A 27,318-nucleotide genomic window follows, 5' to 3' on the forward strand; every position below is an offset into this window, starting at 1 on the left:
CTTAAGAAAAGACCTGGAAAGAGGCAGCAACGAGAGCCACTTGCAACACATTTAACAGTCTGGTGTCTGCGCAGAGGATAATATGCTGCTAAAGTGACAATTGGTAACACTTGGAAGCTCATTAACACCATTGTAAACATACACCAACTTGGACAGCTTTGAAAGAGGTTTAGACAAATCCTTGGAAGACAAGGTTATCATTGGCTACTAGGCAGCTTAGCCATGTCCACTGGCAAGAGGCATTATGTGTCTGAATGCAAATTGCTGGAAATCGTCAATGCAGAGAGTGCTGTTGCACTCCTGTCCAGCTTTCAGGCCTTCCATAGGCATCTGGTTCGCCTCTGACGACAGGATGATGGTCTAGATGGGCCCTTGGCCCGATTCAGAAGATTCATCAAGTGTTCAGATATTATGTTCTTACTGTACCAGCAAGCACCAAGGTACAGCAATTCTATTAAAATCTTTTTGAGCTTTTAATTCGGCTTGATTTCAGCATACACTGTACAGTACTTGCTTGCTAAAGATATGCTTGGAGCGTAACCTTGCCTGCTAGGCACAAAAATCCATAAATCTAAGTAACACAGTGTAGTTCTGCTAGCGTGCATCTTCCAGGATACAGTAGCTTGGCTACAACAGCAACAGGAAAAGAATTGAGTAATCAATCGCCAGCATTAATAAAAGACATGAAGGCTTCAATGCAAGGTAGAAAGGTTTTGCCTTTAATGTACACTCTAGTCACAATTATCTAGTCAGAGGCTGTTACACCAGGTAACATTGTGGTTTTCTTGTCAAGGGCATCTATTTTAGCAACCTGTCTGGAGAAGTGACAGGCTTAAACAGAGAGGAATCCCACAAAAGCAGGGTTGATCAGGAACACTTAGAAACAGTAGTTAGCATTCTCCCCTATCAACTCAGTTAAATCAAGACCTGATCAACACGTTTTTTTAAAAAAATTATGCAAAAATCAATTCCCCTCCCTTTACACACACAATAATTTTCCATTACCAGAGATCAGTAGTGTATGCAAATTTCACATGCTATTAAAGCATATAAACTCTGCAAATGAAAACTTCATTCTCAACAAGTTTCTGAATCAATTTTAAGAGTTTTATGCCTCCCCCCCCCCCCCAAAAAAGCATTGGGAATATCTGAGACAATCACTGAAAATCAACCCTGATCTTTGCTAATGGATTCCCCCCAGATTGTGTGTTGGCTCCACCTCTCTACTAGTCTTGTTCAAGTCAACCTGCAAACTTAACATGACTGCAGAAGGAAATATCTATTAAAGCAGCGGCAGTGCCTGAGAATGGGTTGTTCCCCCTGCTATGCAGACCTCTTTGCAGCATTTATTATTGAGGCCATGAGGCCAAGGTGTCTTACTTCCTTGCAGCAAGTAATTTCACAGAATACAGTGCACTGAACAGAGGTGAAGTGTGTTCCTTGAAGGATCGGGAAAAGGGGCAGAGAGGGAGGCAAGGGAAGGGAAAGAAGATGCTTTGCATAAGTTAGGTGTGTCTTTGAAGTTGGAAAGGAGACCAGAGCCTCCAGGGAGCTTCATTAGCTGGATCCCTTCTCTTCCTCTTTGGCTACAGAAGCAGCAGCAGCTTCTAGAGCTTTGCCCTGCTTTTCTTCATCATCTTCATCATCATCATCTTCTTGCGGGTACAGTTCTGGGTACTTCTGCATGCACTCCTGCATTGCACGAAACTGGTCCACACAATCGGATCCTTTTATTTCTTCCTTGCTATAATGGAAACAGGAAAAGGCGGACTTGAATTGTTCCCCGCAAGGACCACTCGCCATTCCGCCAAGGCAAGGGCAATTCCAGTTGATATCTCCATTAGGCAATATCAAACCTAGGAAGGAAAAAAATAAATCAGTAAGCTAAAGGCAGATAATGGAGATGTGACTGAACTTGTGTGCTGCAGATTCAATATGATGAACAAGGGAAACTATTTCACACTGAGCCCATACAGTCAGTTTCAATTCCCCCCAAACCAATACGATCAATTGTCTGCTTACAATCAACCCTATCGCTGACAAGATGCTGCTTCTACTACTGCTATTGACACTAGCAGCAAACATAAAAGATGCCAATGATAATCACAGAAAAACCCTTCATTTGCTTTCATGTTTTTGCTCCTAAATGAGTAGACAAGTCTGGGACTGAAAACATGAAGCAGCTGAGGGGTGGCTTTTGTGCAGAACAGGAGAACTGTATTTTTGCTTTATGAATGAGAAAACACAAGATTCCAAATCTGCAAATCTGAGCAGCCTCCATAAGCAAGTGATCACATGGCAGTCACGAAATTATCCAGATGCAACTCACCAAGCCCTGCTGCTATGTATCCAATGGGAATACTAACGGGGCTGAACACTTGATGCAAAATTATAGGACTTATTAGCCTGAACCCTTGGAACGAGAGTGATTTTTCAGCCCCTGTAGTCCTAGTTCCACTTACCTAGGTCTTACATCTAAGTAGAGATGCATAAGATAATCCAAGTAAATTTGAAACTGTGTTAAAATAATAATAACAATTTATTATTTATACCCCGCTCATCTGGCTGGGTTTCCCCAGCCACTCTGGGCGGCTTCCAACATGAATATAAAAACACAATAATTTATTAAACATTAAAAGCTTCCCTAAACAGGGCTGCCTTCAGATGTCCTCTAAAAGTCTGGTAGTTGTTTTTCTCTTTGACATCTGGTGGGAGGGCGTTCCATAGGGCGGGTGCCACTACCGAGAAGGCCCTCTGCCTGGTTCCCTGTAACTTGGCTTCTCGCAGTGAGGGAACCGCCAGAAGGCGCTCGGCACTGGACCGCAGTGTCCGGGGCAGAACGATGGAGGTGGAGACATTAACATTGTTAAAACCACTCATAAAATTTAAGTTGGATAGGATAACTGAGTCCAAAGGACAAGAGTGCAACCTAAATCACATTCAAGCTATTGTAAACCATTCCCACATTAAGTACTTCACTTGGTTGTGCAAATCTGCTTCCTGAGCAGTCATGGATACACAGTTCAAACTTAATGCCATGTGTGGCTGCAAACAGGAAATAAAAAAATGTTTACTTCCATTTTCAATTAAGCATGATTTATTATTCTTTCCAAACCCAGAACTGTGGTTAACCTTAACTACAGTTTAGGGAAACAGGCCAAAATACAATTTATTCTGGGTTCAGACATAATGAGTAATCACAGTCCAGTGAAAAATAAGTGAAAGCTTCTGATTTCCTTGTAGATCCACTGGAGGAGGGAAGAGAGGAAGCTCAAGAACCTGAATTTAGGAATATTCTCTGACCACAGCTGAATGCACCCAGTATCTCTCTGTATTTTCAGAATACAAAAAGCCTTGCAAATAGTCACTACAGTGGTACCTCGGTTTATGAACACAATTGGTTCCGGAAGTCTGTTCATAAACTGAAGCGTTCATAAACTGAAGCGAACTTTCCCATTAAAAGTAATGGAAAGTGAATTAATCCGTTCCAGATGGGTCCGCGGCGTTCATAAACCGAAAATTCATAAATCGAGGTGTTCATAAACCGAGGTTCCACTGTAATTGCTTTGTGGCACATGTGGCCCTCGAGATGCTCCCATAATCCCTAGCTCCCATATTCCTTAGCTCTCATAATCCTTAGCTCCTGGCAACGCTGACTAGCACTGATGGGAGTTCAGAGTCCCACAAAATCCTGAAGTGCTACAGGTCGATTTTTTCCCCTTCTTTCAGGCTGTAGATATACCCCAAATGAAAACAGGCAGGTGCAGGCAGGCTAATAATGATTTGTAGGCTAGTAACTTTTGCTACAGAATGAAGTTTGTGCAGGAATGGTTTTTTAGGTGGGGTTTTCTAAACAGCACGCAGGAACCCAAGTTCTGCAAATTATACAAGCCACCCTGAATGCAGATGAGAGAAGATGACAGGAAGATCCCATATTGGCATCAGGTAGCACAGAAGAACGGGAGCTTGCAACTGTTGTACTGCAGCCTCTTGGCTAGGAAGAAGATTCTGTGGAACACTTTCTATGTTCACGGAACTAGGAAAAAAATCTGCCAAGGAAACAACAAAACAACCCTTCACAGATGCCGAGGAAAGTGTTCAGTGGCCTAGGGCCACTTCTCTTCCATGATGGCTGTGTGAATACCTCTTTTATGCCTCTTGAACTAGAACTCAAAACTGATGCATTATATGACCTCTGGCTAAGACTTTCTGCAGTCTATGATTAAAGACAACTTCGCTTTTCCAGCACAGGGAAGACAGTCAAGTACAAAACATCTAATGTGCACATGAACCATAGTTTCCTTTGCTTGGCACTCATGCTGAAACATTCTCAAAAGAGAACTATAACCATTAAAAATTGTTTATTGAAGAAACAGAAGCAGTTTGGAGCTGCTTCTAAAATTATTGAGACAACATAGGCTGCAACCCTAACCATATACTCAGAACAAAAAATAAAAAAATTCCTTCCAGTAGATATACTCAGAATATCTGAGTAAGTCCTATTGAATTCAACTGAGTTTACTCCCAGGTAAGTGCTGTTAGGATCGCAGCCATAATCAGATTAGTCAGTAAAACCAAACAAATTCTGCTATAACCACCCCAATTATATTTTAGAAGTTATTGCAATGGAAAGCTGGAAAGCTGGAAAGCTATACTGTCAAATCCCAGCACAATACAAAGAGCCAGAGATTATTCTCAGAAAATAATTCCCTATGCTACTTTGGGTGTGGGTGGGGTCTTTTACACTGGAACACACAACACCACAATATTTCTCACTAAATTAAAATGAAACCAAAATGCTAAAGGTTGTGTTGAAGCTGAAAAGAGTTTTAAATGTCATTCAAATGTCAAATCAAAAATACAGTATAAGCACTGTCGCACTAAGGCCTTGTGGTGCATTGTGGTAATTTTTCATATAACAACAACAACCTGGAAGAAATAAGTTCAAACTACTAGGAGTTTATTCTGTGCAAATCCCACTGAAACAAATGGGAGACTGCACTAGTGCCTTACGGGGGTGGTACCCCCAGTTAGCTGGCTCTTAACAGACTGAAGGGTCAATTTAACTCATTTGTTTTGCACTGCTATAAATCCAATTGGCTTCACTTTGGAAGTGGGTTTGCTTTTAAACAAGATTGCATTGATTCCCCCCTCAACAAAACTGCTTTTCACCAAGACAAAAAAGAAGGGCGGGGAGGAAAATCTTAATCAGTCATCTTTTTGTATTCCTGGCCAGTAGGAAATTCAACTCTAAACCTTTAGAAGCTGCCGCAGGAGTCTCAGAATGGGGGGTGCCAACAGCCTGCAAAGCCTTTTTCCCCCAGTCTGTAGACACTATGCTGGTTCTTGGCCAACAATACATCCTGCCTGAAATGATGAAGGCTGGGTGGGAGAGGGCGAGAGACACTCAAATTCTGCTGCTGCACGTCTTTCTGCAATAAGATGCAGGTGGTGGCTGAAGCCTAGGAGTTTGGGACCACGGAAAGGGAAATCTATTTCTTTTTATCTGAAGATTACACGGTTAACCTTAATCACAGCAAGCCTTCAAATTACGTATTGGAGGACACCCCCCAAAAAAAGAGAAAACCATGCAAGTTTTTTTTTTAGTATTATGTTGCGAAATGCATTAGAGTAAGGTCTATGAACAGCTGCTTCTAATTCAATAATTGCAAGTTATGTTTCATTAACCTCTTATTGCATTTCATTCACAATTCCCACAGGTCCTGTTTTAATGTACATACTTATCCTTGTTTTATATATTTCTGATGTACGCTGCTTGTTTTTGTTCAGTGCACTGCTTATTTAGCAGGCAACACTGAAGAGCGTATCACTTTGGCCAAAAGTTTTTAGAACTCCCTCCTTTGGAATGAATAAGCTTATGTCCAGACTATTGTGGGGAAAAGGTAAAAAACACCCACCCAAACCTGCGCTCCCCTGCTAGAACCTCCAAACAAGTTCAAGATTTAGCATTGCTTTTATTGATTTAGGCCAGATGTGCTAAATAAAGTTGACAGTTCATATGAGACCACATGGGCTTAGACCCCTTGAGGTGTCCTAAATGCCATTACTTTACAAGTAACAGAAACTTCTCTATGGTGGAAGTACTGCTGTTAGTAAAGCAATGAGGCTATTCTACCCCGCACCAGACTTTCTGGCTCTCACCCCAAACTCTCTCTAAATTAGGAGCTTATTATATATAAAATTAGTATAGGAGATGCCTGAAAATGCTGGCCAGCCCCATGAAAAATAATCTTTGCTGAAGTTATTCAGTAATGTAACTTTGACACTTTTACTTTATACACTGGTTTTAGCTGTTTGGGGGGGGGGGTAAAGTATTTTTATTACTTGTTTTACATTGTTTGTTGGTTTTGCTGAAGCCCCAAGATAGTTAAAACAGGGCATAAGCTTAGAAAAATAAGCTATTTTTACTATGGAGAAGTGAGGAAAATGCCAGGCTTTTCACTGCCAGCCACACAGTGAACACACATTTAAAAACAAATCCACACCAGGAAAGTGAGAGATAGGGTTCTGATAGGATCATATACAGGTGACAGCCAACACAGTACAGTGCAAGCATAGCTGTCTCTGTGTGTAACTGCTGCCCCCTAGAGATTCCTGACTACATTTTTTTAAAATAAAGAAAACCCAAGTTTAAACACATGGAAACATGGAAGAGCACACATTAAATACCCCGGATTATTACAAGCTCCTGAGCAAATCTCTCTGCTAACAGGAACCAGCAATTTGTGTTGAAACACTTATCACAATGTTATTTCAATACCAGTATACAGCCCTATTGAACATTATGCTTTCCCCTCTCTACTACTGACCATGGTCTTCATAAGGATCATTGGGGTCATCTGCTACCAATTCAGCATTGCTTGGTGTCTCATGGTCCTCTTTGGTCACAAATATAATTTTGTCCTTTCCTGAAAATTAAAAGAGAGAGAGAGAGACAAAGAGCATTAGGCCCAGATAGAACAGTCTGTCCAGAGCAGTTGTCCAACAGAAGCCTTTGAACAATTCCATATAAAGATGCATTCCTAGTAGAAGCTAACGATTCTCTTCCAATTGGCCCTGGAGAGGCTTCAATCAAAGTTGTGTGCATGAGTCTGGCCATTAAACTTGGTTAAAGCGAACTGGAGGGTTTTCAGAAATTAAGGATAAACATTGGGCTGGATCCAGAGAGGCCTTTGGCTCTTCTGGTTCATCCCATTGTATTTCCCTAACTTTTGATGAAGACTTGCACATAAAATCTGAGAGAAGGCTGTGTTAATTCTAAAAGACCGATTACTGTCCACAAAACACTTTTTAAAAAATGGTACGGAGGGGTCAGAGATCAATTAATCTCATTAGTCAACAAAGACGGGGCAAATAGTAATGAGCTTATGATGGCAGCAGGGTAATTTAACTTCCATTGTGAATCAATTTGCTTTGATTTTATAGTGTGGAGTTGGAGCAAGCCAAATATGGTCACATGAAATAGCTTATCCTGGGATGACCCTGCAATGGAGATTTCCCCTGGACACATCCCCCCTGTCAGCCCCCAGAACACTGAAATCATGCATCAGCACTTCCAATGAAAGGCTTCCCTGAAGTGCTGCCTAACCCAAAGTAACTCACACAGGCCAGAGACAAGTGAAGCATTACATCATCTTGTAACAACATTCACCCCAGTCATTTCATAGAATTGATTAGCTTCATTCAGATCTATTTTTTTTAAAGGCAATTCTTCAGAAAGATTACTGCAAAACTTCTCTCATTGTCAATTACAGACTTAACGTGGATTTCAAAAATTTATCTACATGATATTTTGCTTTTGTTCTTAATCCAAAATACTAATACAGTTGTACCTTGGAATTCGAACGTAATCCATTCCGGAGGTCTGTTCCGACTTCCAAAACGTTTGAAAACCCAAACACAGCTTCTGATTGGCTGCAGTCCAGTTCTAAACCAGTGAGAACATCTACACATCTACCGAGGGCCACATCCCAAGACTGTAGGGCTGGTGTACCAAGAATGGGAGATTTGAACTTTCCTCCAGCCACCAACTCACAGCAGTAGTCTCACAGCATTAGACAAAGCAGACCCCCCACAAATATAATTAGAAGTATTGATTTAAGACTTTAAGTGACTCTAGCTTAATCGTAAATTACAACTCATTGCTTTCGCTTAAAAATTACTACCACTTTATTACTACCATAGTACGTACCTAATATTTACCTAGCTCCTTATTAGATTCAACAGTACCCTATTAAATTGCAGACGCTGCAGTTTACAGTTCTGAAAGTTATGTAATGATAAATATGACACCATATTTATCATTACATAACTGGACAGCAATTGCTAGACATTGTCATAACTTCATTCACTCTTTTCTGTGGGGGGAAGGAAGGGAAAACTGAGAAATAGAGTGGGGGAAAGACTGAGGAAGCCTCATTTTGTTAACTGTCAGTAAAAGGAACAGCGTTCTACTTTGAACTTCCAAAACTATACACTACTATATAAAATAGCTATGGCCTAACACCAAAGTTCCTTGCTCACAAATAATTATAAGCTTGTGTTTGTACCTATGTTGTGCTTGTCTACTAATAATCTACTAAATAGTAATAATAATAATGGCCACAGGTTCCCCATCCCTGCAGGACAGAGATGCTGCCAAGTCAGAGCAGACAGTGCTGGGCTTTGGTGAACTAACAATAAAGGCAGCAACGTTATGTTCAAAACAGAGTTCAGTCCCTGAGATGTCTTGTGACCAGGAAACTTTGCAACCTACCCAAAAACCCTTGGAAAATAAGGTGTCCTGATAAACCACGTTTCCAACACCTGACTCAGTTGCGGCTACATTTAATAGGTGTACCTGAACGAGCGCTTTCGGCCCCATCATTCAGCCTGGATGCTTAGGTCCAGCGCTGAGGGCCTTCTGGTGGGAAGTGAGGTTAGGGAACCAGGCAGAGGGCCTCCTCGGTAGTGGCGCCCGCCCTGTGGAACTCCCTTCCATCCACCTGACTTTTAGAAGACACCTGAAGGCAGCCCTGTATTTGGAAGTTTTAAAATGTCTGATGTTTTACTATGTTTTTATATGTGCTGCAAGCCATGTAGAGTGGCTGGGGAAGGCTGCCAGAAAGGCAGCGTATAAATAATATTATTATTATTTTTAATAATAATAATAATTACCATCACCAGACGAGTTGAGCCCTCTGAAAAGACCTGCCCACCCGCACCCTCCGCGGCTGAAATGTGGCCCGGGAAGAGCAAGCTTCAAATCCCTCATCAGCCACATGGCTTCCCACCCGTGACCTTGGGGACGGTCAATCTCTCTCAGTCCAGCTCGCAGGGCTGTTCCGAGGGTAAAAAAAAAAACAACGGAGAAGGGGAAGAAGGCGGCGGCCAAAGCGTGCTCCTTCCCAAGCGCCTCGGGAGAAGGAGCCGGGGATGAGACCCCCATAAGGAAACGCAGGGCGAGGAGCAATGCTTGCGCTCTCTCTCTCTCGGCCCCAGTACCTTCTTGCCTGCAGTAGGACATGGCTGGGGAGAGCTCGCGAGCAGCGCGTTGCTCCTTCCGCGGCGCTGGATGGCCCAAAGAGCGACCCGTCCGTTCGTCGGCCCCGCCAGCACCGCCACCGTGAGCCGGCGGCACAGCGGACCGCGCGCTTTCCCCCTCCCGCCCTCGCGGCGACCTCTCACCCGCGCCGGAAGTACCCCGTTTGAACGCTGGGTTCTTTCTGAAGCGCGCAAGGGGAGCCGGGCAGGGGCGGAGCCTTCCCTCCTGCGTTCTCTAGTCTAGCGGGGCCTCAAAGGCATAACTAACGGGAGAAGAGCTCGGCGTGGTCGGCTTATCCCTGAAGTACTACATGTCCCGGCGTGCTGTGCGCGTAAATACTCCTTTTCTCCACAGAACATGCTTCGGCGGCCTGGGTGATAAATCACCACCGCCCCCTTTTTATTATTACTTAACGCTTGGAAGTTCAATGATCGTCCCAGCGGGGGAGGGGGAGAGAATAAATAAATACGCGAAGCCGTTGAACGACTGCATTTCCCAACATGCTCCACGGCTGCGCTCTGCTCCCTGACACGCCCGCGAAGGGAGTGCGCACGCGCGACAGCCTCGAGCGTCCTGCTCGGCAGCGGAGGGGCGGGGCAACCCGTGGGAGTGACGGCTTAACCCCTGCCTGCGTGGGGATTTCTGAGGATTTGCGTTCCGTTCTTTCCTTCCAGTGTTAAGGATCTTCCGGCGGAGTTTAGAGACTCGCAAGCTCAACATGTCTCGAAATGTAAGTGTGTGTCTCCCTTTCCTTAAAGCTAGGGATCATAGAATTGTTCGGTTGGCAGGGACCCCGCGAGGCTCCTGTAGCCCAACCTCTCTTTGCAAGGCAGGAATTTCAACTAGATCTTTACACTCACGGGGTGAGACACACCAAAAAATTGCGGGCATCCTGGGGCTGCGATCTGTAGCACGCACTCTGGTTTTGGAGAGCTTCATTGAACTAAGCGAGACTTCCTTCCGAGTAAATGTGCACAGGATCGGGTGGCGTGAGATCAGCTGGCTTGTCAGCGCGGGAACGAACAACTGTGCTCCCCCCCCCCCGGATAATCAATGGAGAAGTTAAATAGATGCTGCTTGCAGGACTTAAAATGGAGAGACACCGTTTTCTCCTCCGTTGTTTCTATTACCGTACTACTGCTACGGAAATACTGTACCGATGCCTCTGAGTCTGAGACATTAGGTGTTGTTAACTAGCATGTGCCTTAAGATGCTGTGTGACTTATTCTTCATCCTCTTTGCTGCCAACAACTAGCGCAGCAATTCCCTTGGAAAAGGGCGTCTACTTAGGAATTGTTTCAGGGTGTTGTCACTCTCCAAGTTTGAAAACGGACCTTTTTGGGTTCCAGTGCGTACAAGTACAAACATACTGTACAACTTTCCTTGGCTGCAGCACATGCTCTGATTAAAGAGGACCCGCTTCTACTTTCCACCCCACAGTAACAACGTTTTTAAGAAAATTGTCACAAAAGGCACTAACAACATTCTGTCATTTACCAGGACACATTTGACAGGGCTTACTTCTGCTTGCATATGGCTTTGCAGTTAAAACGACACCATTGGGATTACTGTAATATGATTAAAGCAGGCATAGGCAAACTCGGCCATCTAGATGTTTTGTGACTACAACTTCCATCATTCCTAGCTAACAGGACCAGTGGTCACTGGTCAGGAATGATGGGAATTGTAGTCTCAAAACACCAGGAGAGCCAAGTTTCCCTATGCCTGGATTAAAGGGTGCTATGGTAGGCTGCAATCAACAAGTATTTAATTAAACAACAATAACCTCAACAACGACCAAGATCTCGATCAGGAATTAATCAAGGAAGACAAAACTGTAGAATCTTACTAAAAGGATACATAGCCAAGCTAGTTGGCACCCACAGATTAAACCTGTAGGCTGAACCTCACGTGAAATGCCCAGTGCAGTTCTGTGAATGTTTATGCAAAAATAAGTCCCACTGTGTTCAGTGAGACTTGCTCCCAGTTGAATAGGTTTGCCACCTTAGTAGGGTCTCTTCTGAAAGTATTGGCTGGAGGGAACTACAGTATACTAGCCTGGTTGCCAGAAGCACCAGATGGGGCAGCACAGTGACAAAAGGAGGTAGAAAAATTCCTTCCAGCAGCACCTTAAAGACCAACTAAGTTTTTATTTTGGTATGAGCTTTCGTGTGCATGCATAAAAACTTAGTTGGTCTTTAAGGTGCTGCTGGAAGGAATTTTTTTATTTTGTTTCGACTATGTCAGACCAACACGGCTACCTACCTGTAAAAAGGAGGTAGAGATATGTCACTTTGAGTAGGTAGGTAACTTTCATTCCCTGGGCAAGACTCTAAAGCTGAACAAATGAACTGGTAGACAAAGGCTGTAGTCTTCTACATGCTTACTTGGTAGTAAGCCCCACTGAACACATTTGAACTTACTTCTCTAAAGAATTTGTGTTTTGTTTCTACCAACTGTGCTTTGATATCAGTTCTTCAGAACCAGCGATTGAGCATAGCCTTGTTTTAACTTGTGCCCTGTGGTTGAAAAAGTTAGCTGGAGTAGAATGTGCATACACAACTTCTTTGCATGTCATCCCGGGAAGCAAGTGTGTGTCTGCTTGGCTCAGAAAGCTAGTTGCTATGGGCACCTGTAGAAAATATTTTGAGTAGACACACCCTAAAATGTGTTTCAGTGTGGGCAATTGATAATCCTTCTGTGTCTCTTCACAGTGTTATTTTTAAACTGCGTTATTTAGTCCTGTGCCCTAGCACATGTTGAGGAGTACTGTGAAAGATGTTGAATGTTTAGATTGAGCATTCCATGCTTCTTTATTCCCTTAACGTTTAAAAAATCCAAACCAAAGTATTTCCCCACCACCAGAACCATGAAGGGAAGCTTGAAGTGCTCCTTCATGACAGGCCAAAGTGTTGAATGCTACCTGCATTCAGTGGTGGTGGTTGCATATGCACTGTTGCAGAATTCTGATCCTTTTCCAGTTGAAAAAGAGCTGAAAGTGACCACTCTTTTTATGGACTGGAATAGCACTGCAGTGTCAGTAGTCTTAGAACTGCAGCCTTGGGTATTTCCTTTTCAAAATGTGCATAAGTGAGCATTAATAATGTATTCAGTAGGGTGGGGTGGAAACTGAGTTGCTGTCTTGCAAGGTAGGTTCTTAGCTTATGCTTATCACTTTCTTGCTAAAAGAAACTGGTATCTACCCCCTCCCCGGAAAATCCCATCCTTGCTATTTTTAGTACCTATTTTCATGGCACTAGTGGACTATATGAAAATAGGATCTCTATTGCTTGTAAACTGTCTGTGTAGAGAACACATTGTCAAGAGGCGGAAAGCAACCTGCCGATTTCTCTTTTGGGTGTTGAGCATGTCATGGTAGGAACTGTGTCCAGAAGTAATTCCTTTTGATTTTGTTTTTCCTTTTATAATAGTTTTCCGACACCGGTAGCAAGAAAGAACATGTTAAAATTACAAGTGAGCGAAAGCCTGGATTTCTGGAGCGCCTCAGTGAAACTTCTGGAGGGATGCTCATAGGACTTGCCGCATTTGCCCTCTCTTTTTACGTTCTTTTTACCAATGAGGTAAGTCAAGGCAGGGAGGATGGGATTCTTTTTTCAAGAAGCTCAGGGGTATAAAATATCAAGGCCCTTTGGGGATCCCCAGTGGGACTCATAGGCTGGCTGGCAACGGTTCTCTAGGGCTTCAGGCAGGAATCTCTTCCAGCCCTACCTGAGGTTTGAACCTGGGACCCTCTAGGTCAGGCATCCCCAAACTGCGGCTCTCCAGATGTTTTGGCCTACAACTCCCATGATCCCTAGCCAACAGGGCCAGTGGTCGGGGAAGATGGGAATTGTAGTCCAAAACATCTGGAGGGGCGAAGTTTGGGGATGCCTGCTCTAGGTGGAAAAACAGATGCTGTACCACCGAGCTATGGCTCTCTTCCTGGGCTCCTTTCCAAGGCCACTTTATTGAGTGTGTTCTTTCACCCAGTAAAGCTACCTTTGGAAATAGCTTTTAAAGATCAAGCTCAAGCTCCCTGTGAAGAATTTACAGCCCTAACTTAATTATTTTGCATTTGTGCAGCTGTGATAAGTGCTAATGTATTTGCCTCCAGAACTTCACAACGTAATTTTGGCATTAATTTTGCATCTCAGAAATAGCGACAACAGAAAATCTTTACATGCCATTATCTGGAATGTCACCCGCAGACCTTGACGAAATGTCTTAACTGCTTTTACTGGCAGGATTACGAGGGAGTAGGTGGTTCTGCATTGCGCTGCAACTGCAGTACTTCCTCTGTGTCTCGGACCTGAAGTCATCCCATAATTCATCCAGAGTCTCCCCAGAGCACAGCCCTGCTCACCCTGACACACTTCCTCACTGTTTCCATTCAAGTGCTCTTGCTTGCCTGAAATGTGTCCTTAAACCTCAATGGTGGGTGGAGAGATTGGGGAACACTGGGATGCGGCTTTTGCCTGGCTGTCATATAGCCCAGGGCACAAAGGTGTAAGACTCACCCGTTGCTTTGCCCACTGCTGGGATGCAACCCCTGGAAGGTTCCCCACCTCTGCTTGCAAGGATTTTCTATAGGTCAATTTTAGCACAACATTCCACTGTCTTTTTGGTGTGCTCTTCCCACTCCCACCCCTCTCGCATTTCGCCATCTGTAGGGGCGAGCTTTGAAGACGGCCTCCTCTTTAGAAGAAGGGCTTTCTCTGGTGGTCCCTCTCGACGACATCCAGAATGTATTACAAGAGAATGAAAGGAAACTCGTGCACCTGTCGGGTCCCCTTAGAACTTCAAAGGTAAATAAAGTGGCATTATCAGAAGAATTTGTAGATTGTCCCTCACCTCCACATTGCAGTGTTGTTGGTTTTTAAAAGTGCTGCTTCAGTTATCCCATACATTTGGATGCCTTGCCTGAAAAAGCTTGTGCTTGTTTATTTCACCCCATTGTGTGGTTTTTTAAAAAAATGTATGCACGAGAATCTGCAACTTCAGATGCGATCAAAGGTGTAAGGTAGAGTGAGCATCTGGAATGCACAATGCTGCAAAAGTTATGGCTCATGCCATTTTGTGTTTTCTGCAGAAACTGCTCCCTAATGCTTTTTACGTAGGGGGCAGAGTGCAGAGGTTAGTTTCTCAGTGCTACGGCACACAAGTCTAGATGTCTGGAAATCTTTCCCTCTGGCTCAGAACGTGTCTTACTCTATAGTGAGGGAAAGGTTCTCTGAATGTGTTTGAAAGAACTCCTACATTGATGTGTTTCAGGGATCAGCTACCAGCGGCCTAAAAGCAAGTTCCTTTTATTAAGGCCTCTGCTAAGGACTTTGTAAGACCGTGCATTACAACCTAATGATGCCATAGTATGTATCATTTAAGTAAGGCTTAAGTGTGGGCCCCTTTGGTACCCCAAACCCCGCTGTCTAATGTACGTTAAAATAAAACTCTGTGGTAGCATCATGAGTTGGGACATTTTACGCAGTAGAATATGGCACGCAGTCAGGCCACTTAGCTAGGATTCTGCATTTCACAGGTTAGTAAATGGGCTTATGAGTTGGCTTGCACTTTTGTGTTGGCTTGTCTAACAATGACCATGTTGTCCTTCAAAATCCAGGCAAAAGTTGCTTTTTTCCTGGCGTACTTCCTGTAGTTCCCATGCTTGTTGGCAGTTCTTCTCTGGAAAGGCATTCCCTTTAGCTGACAACCCTATCGAGAACTGAGTCTGACTTTCCCTGATAGGGCTTGGGTAGGACCCCTGGCCAATCAGAAAAGCCAGTTAGGGCTAGTTAGTAGCCAGCAGAAAACTTTGGGCAGAATCATCATTTGTCAGACCTTTTCAGCAGGCTACTAAAGAAGATTTCTGACTGAGCGACCTTAGTTCTAATTTGCAAACGCCCAACACCTAACAAGTTTGTAGACATGCCATTGCACCCCAGATTTTTAAGTAGTGCCTTTTGCTTCTCTGTCTCTTCACCCACCCAAAGTCTTGGGAAACCTTTGTAAACTGCAGATCTCCTGATTGCAACTTTGTTTTGTATTTGCTAGCCTTTATATGATCCCAGCTATGGACTTTCTATCCGGGCTGTCAAGCTGAAGCGTAATGTGGAGATGTATCAATGGGTAGAATATGAAGATTCCAAGTAAGATGAACTTATTAATGCTTTCTCTGCCATGGCACATAATGTGGGAGTGGGGTGTGTCTTTGGGCATAGGGACTTGTACTCTATAATCCAGAACACGGCTTTATGTTCACCTGTTGCTTTTCCCCGTTGTTGTTGTTTAGTCGTTTAGTCGTGTCCGACTCTTCGTGACCCCATGGACCATAGCACGCCAGGCACTCCTGTCTTGCACTGCCTCCCGCAATTTGGTCAAACTCATGTTCGTAGCTTCGAGAACACTGTCCAACCATCTTGTCCTCTGTCGTCCCCTTCTCCTAGTGCCCTCAATCTTTCCCAACATCAGGGTCTTTTCCAAGGATTCTTCTCTTCTCATGAGGTGGCCAAAGTATTGGAGCCTCAGCTTCACGATCTGTCCTTCCAGGGAGCACTCAGGGCTGATTTCCTTAAGAATGGATAGGTTTGATCTTCTTGCAGTCCATGGGACTCTCAAGAGTCTCCTCCAGCACCATAATTCAAAAGCATCAATTCTTCGGCGATCAGCCTTCTTTATGGTCCAGCTCTCACTTCCATACATCACTACTGGGAAAACCATAGCTTTAACTATACGGACCTTTGTAGGCAAGGTGATGTCTCTGCTTTTTAAGATGCTGTCTAGGTTTGTCATTGCTTTTCTCCCAAGAAGCAGGCGTCTTTTAATTTCGTGACTGCTGTCACCATCTGCAGTGATCAAGGAGCCCAAGAAAGTAAAATCTCTCACTGCCTCCATTTCTTCCCCTTCTATTTGCCAGGAGGTGATGGGACCAGTGGCCATGATCTTGGTTTTTTTGATGTTGAGCTTCAGACCATATTTTGCGCTCTCCTCTTTCACCCTCATTAAAAGGTTCTTTAATTCCTCCTCGCTTTCTGCCATCAAGGTTGTGTCATCTGCATATCTGAGGTTGTTGATATTTCTTCCGGCAATCTTAATTCCGGCTTGGGATTCATCTAGTCCAGCCTTTCGCATGATGAATTCTGCATATAAGTTAAATAAGCAGGGAGACAATATACAACCTTGTCGTACTCCTTTCCCAATTTTGAACCAATCAGTTGTTCCATATCCAGTTCTAACTGTAGCTTCTTGTCCCACATAGAGATTTCTCAGGAGACAGATGAGGTGATCAGGCACTCCCATTTCTTTAAGAACTTGCCATAGTTTGCTGTGGTTGACACAGTCAAAGGCTTTTGCATAGTCAATGAAGCAGAAGTAGACGTTTTTCTGGAACTCTCTAGCTTTCTCCATAATCCAGCGCATGTTTGCTATTTGGTCTCTGGTTCCTCTGCCCTTTCGAAATCCAGCTTGCACTTCTGGGAGTTCTCGGTCCACATACTGCCTAAGCCTGCCTTGTAGAATTTTAAGCATAACCTTGCTAGCGTGTGAAATGAGCGCAATTGTGCGGTAGTTGGAGCATTCTTTGGCACTGCCCTTCTTTGGAATTGGGATGTAGACTGATCTTCTCCAATCCTCTGGCCATTGCTGAGTTTTCCAAACTTGCTGGCATATTGGGTGTAGCACCTTAACAGCATCATCTTTTAAAATTTTAAATAGTTCAGCTGGAATATCATCACTTCCACTGGCCTTGTTATTAGCAGTGCTTTCTAAGGCCCATTTGACTTCACTCTCCAAGATGTCTGGCTCAAGGTCAGCAACCACACTACCTGGGGTGTACGAGACCTCCATATCTTTCTGGTATAATTCCTCTGTGTATTCTTGCCACCTCTTCTTGATGTCTTCTGCTTCTGTTAGGTCCTTACCACTTTTGTCCTTGATTATGGTAATCTTTGTACGAAATGTTCCTTTCATATCTCCAATTTTCTTGAACAGATCTCTGGTTTTCCCCATTCTATTGTTTTCCTCTATTTCTTTGCATTGCTCATTTAAGAAGACCCTCTTGTCTCTCCTTGCTGTTTTTTGGAAATCTGCATTCAGTTTCCTGTATCTTTCCCTATCTCCCTTGCATTTTGCTTGCCTCCTCTCCTCCGCTATTTGTAAGGCCTCGTTGGACAGCCATTTTGCTTTCTTGCATTTCCTTTTCCTTGGGATGGTTTTCGTTGCTGCCTCCTGTATAATGTTACGAGCCTCCATCCATAGTTCTTCAGGCACTCTGTCCACCAAATCTAAATCCTTAAACCTGTTCCTCACTTCCACTGTGTATTCATAAGGGATTTGATTCAGATTGTATCTTACTGGCCCAGTGGTTTTTCCTACTTTCTTCAGTTTAAGCTGGAATTTTGCTATAAGAAGCTGATGATCTGAGTTACAGTCAGCTTTTCCCCGTAGCTTTCTCTTTTAATTCTTTTCTGTACAATACCCTTGAGGTCTACAACAATTATTTGGTCAAGTCTTTTCTTTTGGAATGCAGTATATACTTTCCCCCCACGGTGACTGATTATTCAAACCTATAAAGAGCAAATGAACACAGAACTATGAGTCACTTGTTTATAGCTGGCTTCTGCTGTGGAAAGTATGAGACCGAGCTATAGGGAAAATATTACCACTGGTTCTCATGCCTCCAACCCTTCTCCCTACCTTGCCTTGGCTGGGTTTTGTGCCAAAATAAACAATAGTCAGTTGGCGTAGATGCTGGCATCTTGCCTACTGCTCCAGATCCCTTGGTCACACCAAACCTGGACCCATTTTCCCGAATATTCTACTCTTCCCTTGAGTCTGCCTACCTTGCAGTAGCCTTGCTATTGCTTCCCTCTTGTTCCTACTGCCAGCAGGGCACATCTCTGTGCCAGCTTAGCTCAGTGGTCAGCAGTTGACAGGAGCTAATATCTTAGGGGCACCATCTTGGCTACCCCTGATCTAAACAGAGCTTGCCATTATCCCACAGAAGCAGCACTGTTGGACCAATGGTCTCTTGGACACATGTTCACCTGATTAGTTTAAATGTTACACTGGCATTTGCTAATATTTTTTTCTGTGATTCACATACAATAAAGTTGTGTGTGAAATACAGACTTCTTGCGGACTGCACTTTGGTGTGTGTTTAACTTCTCTGTCTCCCCGCCCTCCCATCCCTTCTGTAGAGAATATGAAGAGAATGGTGAAGTGAAAAAAGAAACCAGATATACATATAGTAAGTTAACTAGCACACAATTTTTTCCTGTTGGGACTGGTAACTGTGCCTTCAGAGAGCTACTTGACAGGCATACATTCAACAGGGACAGCTCTCGCCATCACTTTCCTCAGCTCTGAGGTGGAGGAAGGTGTGTTGTGCTGTTGCGTAAAGTGATTGCGAGACCTGCCCCTCTTGAATTTCTTTCTGCTGTGCAGCAGCTGTCAAACAGTGGCAGGAGAAGGGCAGCAGCCTTATCCTTCACTTTTGTGGCATTATTTAGGTTGTTGTTTAGTTGTTTAGTCATGTCCGACTCTTCATGACTCTTCGTATTTATGTACTGTCTGCACCTATATTTTGTGTGTCCTTCAAGGAGCTCAGAATGGAATAATTATCCAGTTGGGTTGGTTGCCTACAAAGATGTGGCAGGCAAAAGGTGGCTGAAGCCTAATATACCTTTTTTTGGGGGGGGGAGAATACCTGCATGAGTGATTTGCATGTTATGTTAAGACGACCTGGGCTTCAGTGCTCAAAAAGTGAAATGAAGAAGTCTGCTTTTCAGGAAATCTTACAAGTTGTGGCTTGAAGATTCCCAGTAATTCCATTGCCTTCTCGAAAATGGATGAGATTTGGGGCCCATCCTCCATATTCTTCCACATTGCATATCCCGTTGGCTTGCTTTAGCATCACTTCTTCAGCTGACACGACCGTGTTCTGTTCAGATCCCTCACCCACCTTGTACCCCTCTCAATTACGTTGTTCACTTCATGGCATATAGTCCAATCCCATTTGTTAAGCACTTTTAGTATGCAAGTACCCCTTGCTGGTTGCACTTTGTATGCAAATTGAAGTTGGGGGTGGGGAGCATTCTAAACTAACATCTCCTTGGTGTCTTTTTCTATATACTTTCTTGTTTCCGTTTTAGATACTGAATGGAAATCGGAAGTTGTGAACAGCAGAAATTTTGATCGGGAAATTGGTCATAAAAATCCTAGGTAAATCCTGTATTTCACCATCTCAAATAACCTTGCCTATTATGAAATGGGTTGAAATGAATGATGGCTCATTCATTTACCGTGCAATCCTAACCATGTCTACTCAGAAATAAGTCCTAATGAATTCAGTAGTGCTTCCTCCCAGGTAAATGGGGTTAAGATTGTAGATTAAATCCTGAACTAGATACTGTTAGGTATTCTGCAATCAAAAAAGGATGGCATTGTAAATCACTTAGCAAATACATTTGAGTAGGTTTCCTGACACGGTGTGCTTGTTTTGCTATATAGAAATCTTTGCTAACCCTTTCTGTGCCATGGTGTCTATCGAGTTGAAATAAACTCTGCAATTACTTTTTTCCATGCAGTGCCATGGCTGTTGAAACTTTCACTGCAGTTGCTCCTGATGTCCAAGTGGGCAGATTCTTTCTTTCCAAAGGTAAGAAGTTTTAGTTTTGGTGTAGTTAGCCTATGCTTTAAGATCATTCCACATTGAGTAAATTATGGAAAAAACTGATAAAAGGACATTGTGACTTTAGCAGTCTGTTTCCAGTTCCAACTGGGTTTTGTTGAACCTCTGCAGAGCGGAAATCACACAAGGCATATCCAGAATGTCTGTTTGGGTTATTGTAGTTAAATATCACAGAACAGAGCAACTCCTTTGTTTCCTAGGCCTTGTTGAGAAGATTGATAACTTCAAACAGATGAGCTTGTCAAAATTGGAAGATCCCCATGCTGATGTGATCCGCTCAGGGAATTACTTTTTTCACAGTGAGAATCCTCGACGTCCAGAAGTAAGAAACCAATTTATAATGAACAGTTCAAAAACTAACTTAAAAGAAGTGTGCATGCACACGAAAGCTCATACCAAAATAAAAACTTAGTTGGTCTTTAAGGTGCTACTGGAGGAATTTTTTTATTTTGTTAAAACTCTGTTGTCTTCCCACCACCACTAATAACTGCAGTTATATTGTATATACTGTTTGTCTTGTCATATACTCTCACTTCTTTAAGGCAGTGTTTCCCAACCTTGTGCCTCCAGCTGTTTTCGGACTACAATTCCCATCATTCCTGACCACTGGTCTTGCTAGCTAGGGATGATGGGAGTTGTAGTCCCAAAACATCTGGATCCACAAGGTTGGGAAACACTGCTTTAAGGCGTATAATCCTATACAGCAGGGGTGGGGAGCCTTTTTGGCTGCATGGGCCGGATGTTTATCAGAATCTGCCTAACGGGCCAAATTTGACTGCCCACCTGCCAATCACCTGATGTCACAAATGGCATCAGGGATTTAGTGCTTTGATGTTCCAAAACTGGGGCTTCAAAGCACTAGCAGGTAACTACAAACCCATTTGCAGTGAAACAGCAGCTGAAGCGGAGAGAGAACAATACTCAGATCAAGTAAGATCACTCTGCCTTCACAGAGGTGGAGGTGGGGATCCTGCTCAGTGCTGGGTTCAGGTACACAAGAGAGCTTCTTGCAGGGAAGTTCTGCACTATTGCAAAATGAAGAATGTCGCTTGGGAACCTTACTTAAAGGATGGGAATAGCATGAACTGAGATAATGTAGATTTCCAAAATCTCCACTGGGAAGCTTCTATTACCAACACCTTTACCTTGTTTGTTTGTTTCTCCCACTTTCAGGTAGGAGATCTTCGTGTTTCTTTCTTCTATGCAGGTTTGAGTGGAGACTCATCCCACCTAGGTCCAGCAGATACGGTAAGTGTTCCAGCTCTCCTACTCCTCCCTGTGTGAAGAAATAACACTTCTGTGTACAGTGGTACCTCTGGTTAAGAACTTAATTCATTCTGGAGGTCCGTTCTTAACCTGAAACTGTTCTTAACCTGAAGCACCACTTTAGCTAATGGGGCCTCCTGCTGCCACCATGCCGCCGGAGCACAATTTCTGTTCTAATCCTGAAGCTTGACCCGAGGTACTATTTCTGGGTTAGCGGAGTCTGTAACCTGAAACATTTGTAACCTGAAGCATTTGTAACCCAAGGTACCACTGTAATGAAATTGTTAACCTGCAAGGCTCTTTTTAAGACTCTCATTTTCAACTCTGGAATTTTTCAGGTGACAGTAATTGCTCGTCAACAAGGGGACCAGTTGGCTTCATACCGAACCAAGGCTGGGGAGATCTTGCAGATCCTCTATCCCGATGAGCTCTCTCCTGAGGTAAGAGTTATAAATACAGGAGAACACTAGAAAGAATGGTCTTCTCCTTGTCTGTATAAGTGAGATATGAAGCGGAATCCAATTTACTTTCTGCTTCTTTTCTCTTGGGATTTTTTTCTCTTTGAGGAAGGGCTGTAGCTCAGTGATTTGCATGCGAAGGGTCCATAGTCCAGTCCGTAACAATGCCATGTAGGGCTGAGAAAGACTCTTGTCTAAAACCCTGAAGAGCCACTACCAAGGCAGAGAAATGCTGAGCTACATCTGCTGCAGAGAACTGGGGGCCAGCCAGATCCTGACCTCCCCCAACCACTGCGGCTCATTTGCACCCCGCCCACCTGCCAATAAGCTGACATCACTATGACTTCAGCTGAGTCTGCTTTTGTTTGATTTCAAACTATGCAGGCAAAGGCACAGGATGGGAGCAGCATCTTTTCCTGCCCCACTTAAATGTCAAGCAAAGGAACCATTGGAGCAGCAGGACAGAAGGGCCAGTGACTGTGTCCTCACTCACGGTTTTGGACCGATTCAAGGTCTAGGCATTGTTTCCAGGTGAAAACGTGTCAATCTTTGTAGTAGATGGAGTAAGAAATCAGAGAAATTTGGTTGGCAGGGAGGGTAGGCTGTCAGAGGAGTAGGTACCGTATGTAGCAGGAGTGTTTCTGCATATCATTGGTCTATGGCTGCTCCTTGGTCTCTTGGCCAGCCAGGAATTCTTTCTATCATAGGGAGGATATACGGAAGGAACATTGCATTTCAGTAAATGAAATCATGGGAGGTGTTGGAAGAACTGTCGAATAGTTAATTCAAACGCAGAGAAATTTTTTCAGGCTTGTTAAATTTGCAGAGTATATCTCAGAAAGAGAAGTTGTTTATGATGATGAGGTTGTACACCATCCAGAAAGGATTAAAAAATGCACACACCATGAAAAAAAGTCCAGTATTTTTTGTACTAAATAGTACTACATGGTGTTATATCTTTATCTTCTGTTCCAGCAATATGTTTTAGCCTCCTCATGCCATTCCTCTTCCCCACACCCCCAGGTTGTTTCACACATTTTTTCCCAATATCCTACTTTCATGAAGTCCTTAAGACAGGCAGGAAATCACTGCCCAACCCCAGCTGTTAAAAACCTAGAAGCAGTGTATGTGTGTGGCTGTGGCTGGCTGGATCTGCCTTCCACAATGTGCAAACCTTCCAGACTCTAATCTCCTTCAGCTGGACTGGTGGTATTTGAAGTCCAAAACATCTGGAAGGCACTGTGGTGGGGAAGGCCAGGCTAGATGGAGCTGGGTGGGTGTGTCCACTACATACTTGATCCGCATGATTCCAGTCAAGGATTATCTCACACTCTGACCCAAAAGAGCAATTATGTAATCTAGCAATGTAGATCAACTTAAAGGAATGTTATTTCATTATGTGTTACAAAGGGCAGGAGGGACAGTATTGCTGCTACTGCTTCTTTTTTTTTTTAAGAAAAAAAAGTCAGTTGGTTTTTGTTTGCTTCCATCTCTGTTGAATATTGTAAATAGTGTGTGTGTATAGATTTATATCGGCGGCATTTGGACATCATGTTCATGCATGTAACACTGAAGCACGGTTTCGTGTTGCATCCAAACATAGCCATTGTCTTACGCATAAAAATTTCAGAGTGGTGGTGTGTAGAAGTAGCAGAGTTGGATCTTATAGGAAAGCTTGGTGTACTCACTGAACACTGAACACATTTTAGGAGGTGTTCCAGAAAGAACATGAAAGTAACACCATGAAGACCTGGGGCCTCCGTGCAGCTGGATGGATGTCTATGTTTGTAGGCATCAGCCTTATGACCAGGATTTTTTACACCCTGGGTAAGTTTTCTGGTAGCAACCTGACTTGATTAATAAATAAAGCATTTGATCAATTAATTAATCAATATATTGGATCCAAGCAACTTCTGTACTAGGGAACTCTGTCATTATAATAGGGTAGCTAGTGCTATTTTTCCTAGAAAAAGAGGTGCTGGAACTCACCATGAATCCCTTGTTCTCTTATAATGGCAATGGCGCTCACCTGAGAGGTGCCGGAACCGAATTCTGGTGAGTTCTGGCTGGGGAAAAAGCCCTGAGTGTAGTGATCCTGCTCCTGGGCGTGAACATTAACGGATGAATTGTAACTCAGTTCTCCCCTTCCTGTGCTTTGTGTTCTCTCTCATGCTGATGATCCAGGACCCAGGATTAGGGAGGAGCTCTCACAGGACGCTCAAGTTTAGAATACGGCTTGCTAAGAGGGGGAAAGGAAGGTACTTGCTTGTTTCTGATCGGAGCTACAGTAAGGGTGTGAAACTCAACAGAAGAGAATGAGAACCATGTTCCGCACAACAGAAAATATGTCGAGTCCTACCTCTTCTGCATAATCTCTTTTGAGACTCTGGGTTCTCCAAGGCTTTGCTTTCCCCCTTTGTGAAGTGGGTGGACGACTTAGGCTGCAATTGTAACCCCACTTGCCTGGGAGTAAGACCCATTGAATTCAACAGGGCTGACTTCAGAGTGGACAGTTAGGGATGGCAGCCTTACTATTATTTTTCTTACATTAATATCCTACCTGCCTTCCATCATGGAGCAGCTTATTTGTGGTCCCCCATCAGGGAGCTCACCAGGTCCAGAACTTTTCAGCTCCGGCAAGGAGGTGGCCTCATGTCCCTTCAGATGACCCCATGGACTGTACAAAGGATGCTGCCATCTGTCAAATCAGATTTCCAAACTTACTGGAAACTATTTTGTTTATTACATTTGTATCCCACCTCTGTTTCCTCTAAGGAGCTCGGGGTGGCATATATGGTATGCTTTCAGTTTACAAGTGACAAGCCCAAGCTAATTCCGTGGCCAAGTGGAGACCTGGGCTTCCCCCCCCCCCCCAATAATTTTTATTCATTTTCCAAATACAAAATCACAAAAAACTCAAAAAAAAACCACACCAAAAATAAAACATAGAAAAGAAAAACATCTCAGATCTTATATTGTTTACTTAACATTGTTGATTTCCTCAATTCCCCCCTCACTGGGTCTGTTTTAAAATTCCAATTAAGCAGTTTTCATCTTATGTCGTAAATTATTCTAACACATTTTATCATTAACACTCAAATATTCTATTCTAGAATCATCATCTATTCTCCACCAGTAATTAATCAATTTATCCAAATCAAGAATTATTTCCCCTTCTATCTTCTATTCCTCCCGTTAGCCTAATTTTTTTTACCAAGAACTTTCCATAAATTTAAATATTAATTCTTCTATCATACTAACATGTATGATAGAAGACCTGAGCTTTGATCTCCCCCGTCCAACTTCTGCACTGTTAACTTTCTGTCCTCTGTGGCTTTTCAGTGCTCAGAGGATTAGGCCAAAGTTTGTTTTTTACTGACTTAGTGGTGGGTAATTTGGGGAGGAAGAAGATTTATGAGAATGCTGGGTGAAGTTTAATAAAGCGCAGTTTAGCAGCAGCGTGGTGTCACCATGCTGATCTTTCACTAGTGTGTCACTGCTTCATGTCTTGTTTCATTCTTCTTTCCCGCTACAGTGGACTGGTTTCCAGTAGTCCGGGACCTGGTTAACCTTGGCCTGAAAGCATTTGCCTTTTGCTTAGCCACTTCTCTGTCCCTGCTGACCATTTCGGTGGGCTGGCTCTTCTACCGGCCTCTCTGGGCAGGACTGATTGCCCTGTTGGCGGCGGTTCCCATTGTGATTGCGAGGTCCCGGGTTCCACCCAAGAAGCAGCAGTGATGCCGTGGAGAAGGGGGCCTCAGGGTGCGCACCCGAATCTCTTTGGAGACGCCCGGAACATCTCAAGCAATTGCCACTGTGTATGTGTGGGTTTTGTTTTCTGCTTTCCAAAACAAAAACTCCTTGACGTTGCAATCCAGACAGTATGACACCAAAGAGTTCCATGATGGACCTAGACGCAGAACATGTGTACAGTTTTTATTACGTAACCAAGTGAAAAAGTGCAACTGTTTCCGCTTGTCTTTTTTAAGTCGATGGAAACAAAATGGTAGAAATGGAATAGAATTTTTGTGTGCCTGATATTAAGCACAATCAAGCGAAGCTGCCTTTGCAACTTGATTAAAACAGTCTGGCGACCCTCATAAGAAAAGGATAGGTGGTTTGTTGTATTGATGAAGACCACATCGGGTTTTTGAAACTGTAAATCATTAGGTTTTCCTTGCTTATCTCTGTTAAAGTCATATACTTTGATGCTAGGAGCTTGCATATGATGTAAGGGGTAAAATGGCCATGTTAAAGTGTTTTTGGGCTGTTCTCCCTCAGCCCCCATTGCACCCCAATTTTAAGTGTGCCTAGAGCTTTATCTTGCTCCCACTCACTTTTTCTGTCGTCTTGGAGATGCTAAGTGAACCTCTGCTGATTCTCCATATGAAGAACTCACTTTATTTGCCAAAAAATTAATTAAAAATGAATAGTTTAATTAGGAAATTATGACTTAAAACCAAAGCTGTATCAACAGCCTCAGGATACGACGTTTCTTGCATTTAAGCAGAGGAATGTATTATTTTCACTGAAAGGTAGTAATCATTGCAACATAATATTTCTACATCTAAACCTCTGCAAGTAGTTACTGTTTTGTGTCCCATGCCTCTTATACTCCTGCAGCTATCCTTTGTAGTTGGGAAAAAGGGGTAAACTCCATACATTTTACCTAAAATGTCTGAAGAGTTAAGCCCATTGTTGTTAGATTCCTCATAGTGACTCCTGGAGGGGAGAGTCACATTCTGGGAAAGCAGATGATAATTATTTTAATATTGTCTGGTCTTTTCCTGTTTTTGGAGCTTGGATACTGCTGTGCAAGGAGTCTCTGGATCACATAGTCTGGTCATTGCTTGAATAGGCAAATGATCTCAACCCAGTCCCAGCAAAATGGAATTGACTATACAGTATCTGCTATTTAAGAGGCTTGAGGTGGTATTGCTTAACATGTTGTTATTAAGTCAACTGTGTGCTAGAAAATTGCACAGAGAAAAATATTAAGCCGGGTTTTTTGTAAGCTGAGGAGTAAATTCCGGACAGCTACACTTGAAATGTTTGGGGGTTGGTTTTTTTTTTAAAGATAGGTGGCAATGCTGGCTTTTTTATGTTTTTTTTTTAAATTTGGGTGGCAGTGCCAGACTTTTATATTCCATGAATAAAAGATCAATGAGTGTTGGTGTGTGGTTTTCTTTTTAAACCAGGATTTGGTTTTAAGGATGCCCATTCAACGAGAGAGAATTGCATGCCTGCAATTAAAACATCTTCAAGCACCTTGTGGGACAAGCAGGACACTGATTTGTACAGCGTTTCTGGCTACCATGGGCAGCCACAAAACCGGCTCAGTTGATGTGTCACTTTTCTGAAAAATT

General features: G+C 43.3%; 2 protein-coding genes across 4 annotated transcripts; one reads left to right on the forward strand and one right to left on the reverse strand.

Moving 5' to 3' along the window:
• Window positions 1-696: 696 nt before the first annotated feature.
• CHCHD4 (coiled-coil-helix-coiled-coil-helix domain containing 4) lies at window positions 697-10,057 on the reverse strand. 3 transcript variants are annotated; one of them, XM_088663279.1, is made up of 4 exons: window positions 9,688-10,057; window positions 7,854-8,005; window positions 6,831-6,929; window positions 697-1,856 (listed from the first exon to the last, which is right to left on the reverse strand). In XM_088663279.1, the coding sequence occupies exons 2-4, from the start codon at window positions 7,972-7,974 to the stop codon at window positions 1,558-1,560; spliced, it is 519 nt and encodes a 172-aa protein (XP_088519405.1). In that variant the 5' UTR covers window positions 7,975-8,005; window positions 9,688-10,057; the 3' UTR covers window positions 697-1,557. The 3 variants fall into 3 exon arrangements, with proteins under 3 accessions (XP_088519405.1, XP_034962394.1, XP_060127376.1); XM_035106503.3 differs by lacking the exon at window positions 7,854-8,005 and having other exon boundaries at window positions 9,505-9,694; XM_060271393.2 differs by lacking the exon at window positions 9,688-10,057 and having other exon boundaries at window positions 7,854-9,089.
• Window positions 10,038-27,121, forward strand: TMEM43 (transmembrane protein 43). Its single transcript, XM_035106499.3, has 12 exons — window positions 10,038-10,274; window positions 12,976-13,125; window positions 14,215-14,349; window positions 15,593-15,687; window positions 18,736-18,785; window positions 19,690-19,759; window positions 20,125-20,195; window positions 20,429-20,550; window positions 21,402-21,476; window positions 21,833-21,934; window positions 23,662-23,779; window positions 25,488-27,121. The coding sequence occupies exons 1-12, from the start codon at window positions 10,263-10,265 to the stop codon at window positions 25,688-25,690; spliced, it is 1,203 nt and encodes a 400-aa protein (XP_034962390.1). The 5' UTR covers window positions 10,038-10,262; the 3' UTR covers window positions 25,691-27,121.
• Window positions 27,122-27,318: the final 197 nt, after the last annotated feature.

The sequence above is a fragment of the Zootoca vivipara genome, chromosome 2 (assembly GCF_965207765.1).
Source record: "Zootoca vivipara chromosome 2, rZooViv2.hap1.1, whole genome shotgun sequence".
In the NCBI taxonomy this organism is placed as follows: domain Eukaryota; kingdom Metazoa; phylum Chordata; class Lepidosauria; order Squamata; family Lacertidae; genus Zootoca; species Zootoca vivipara.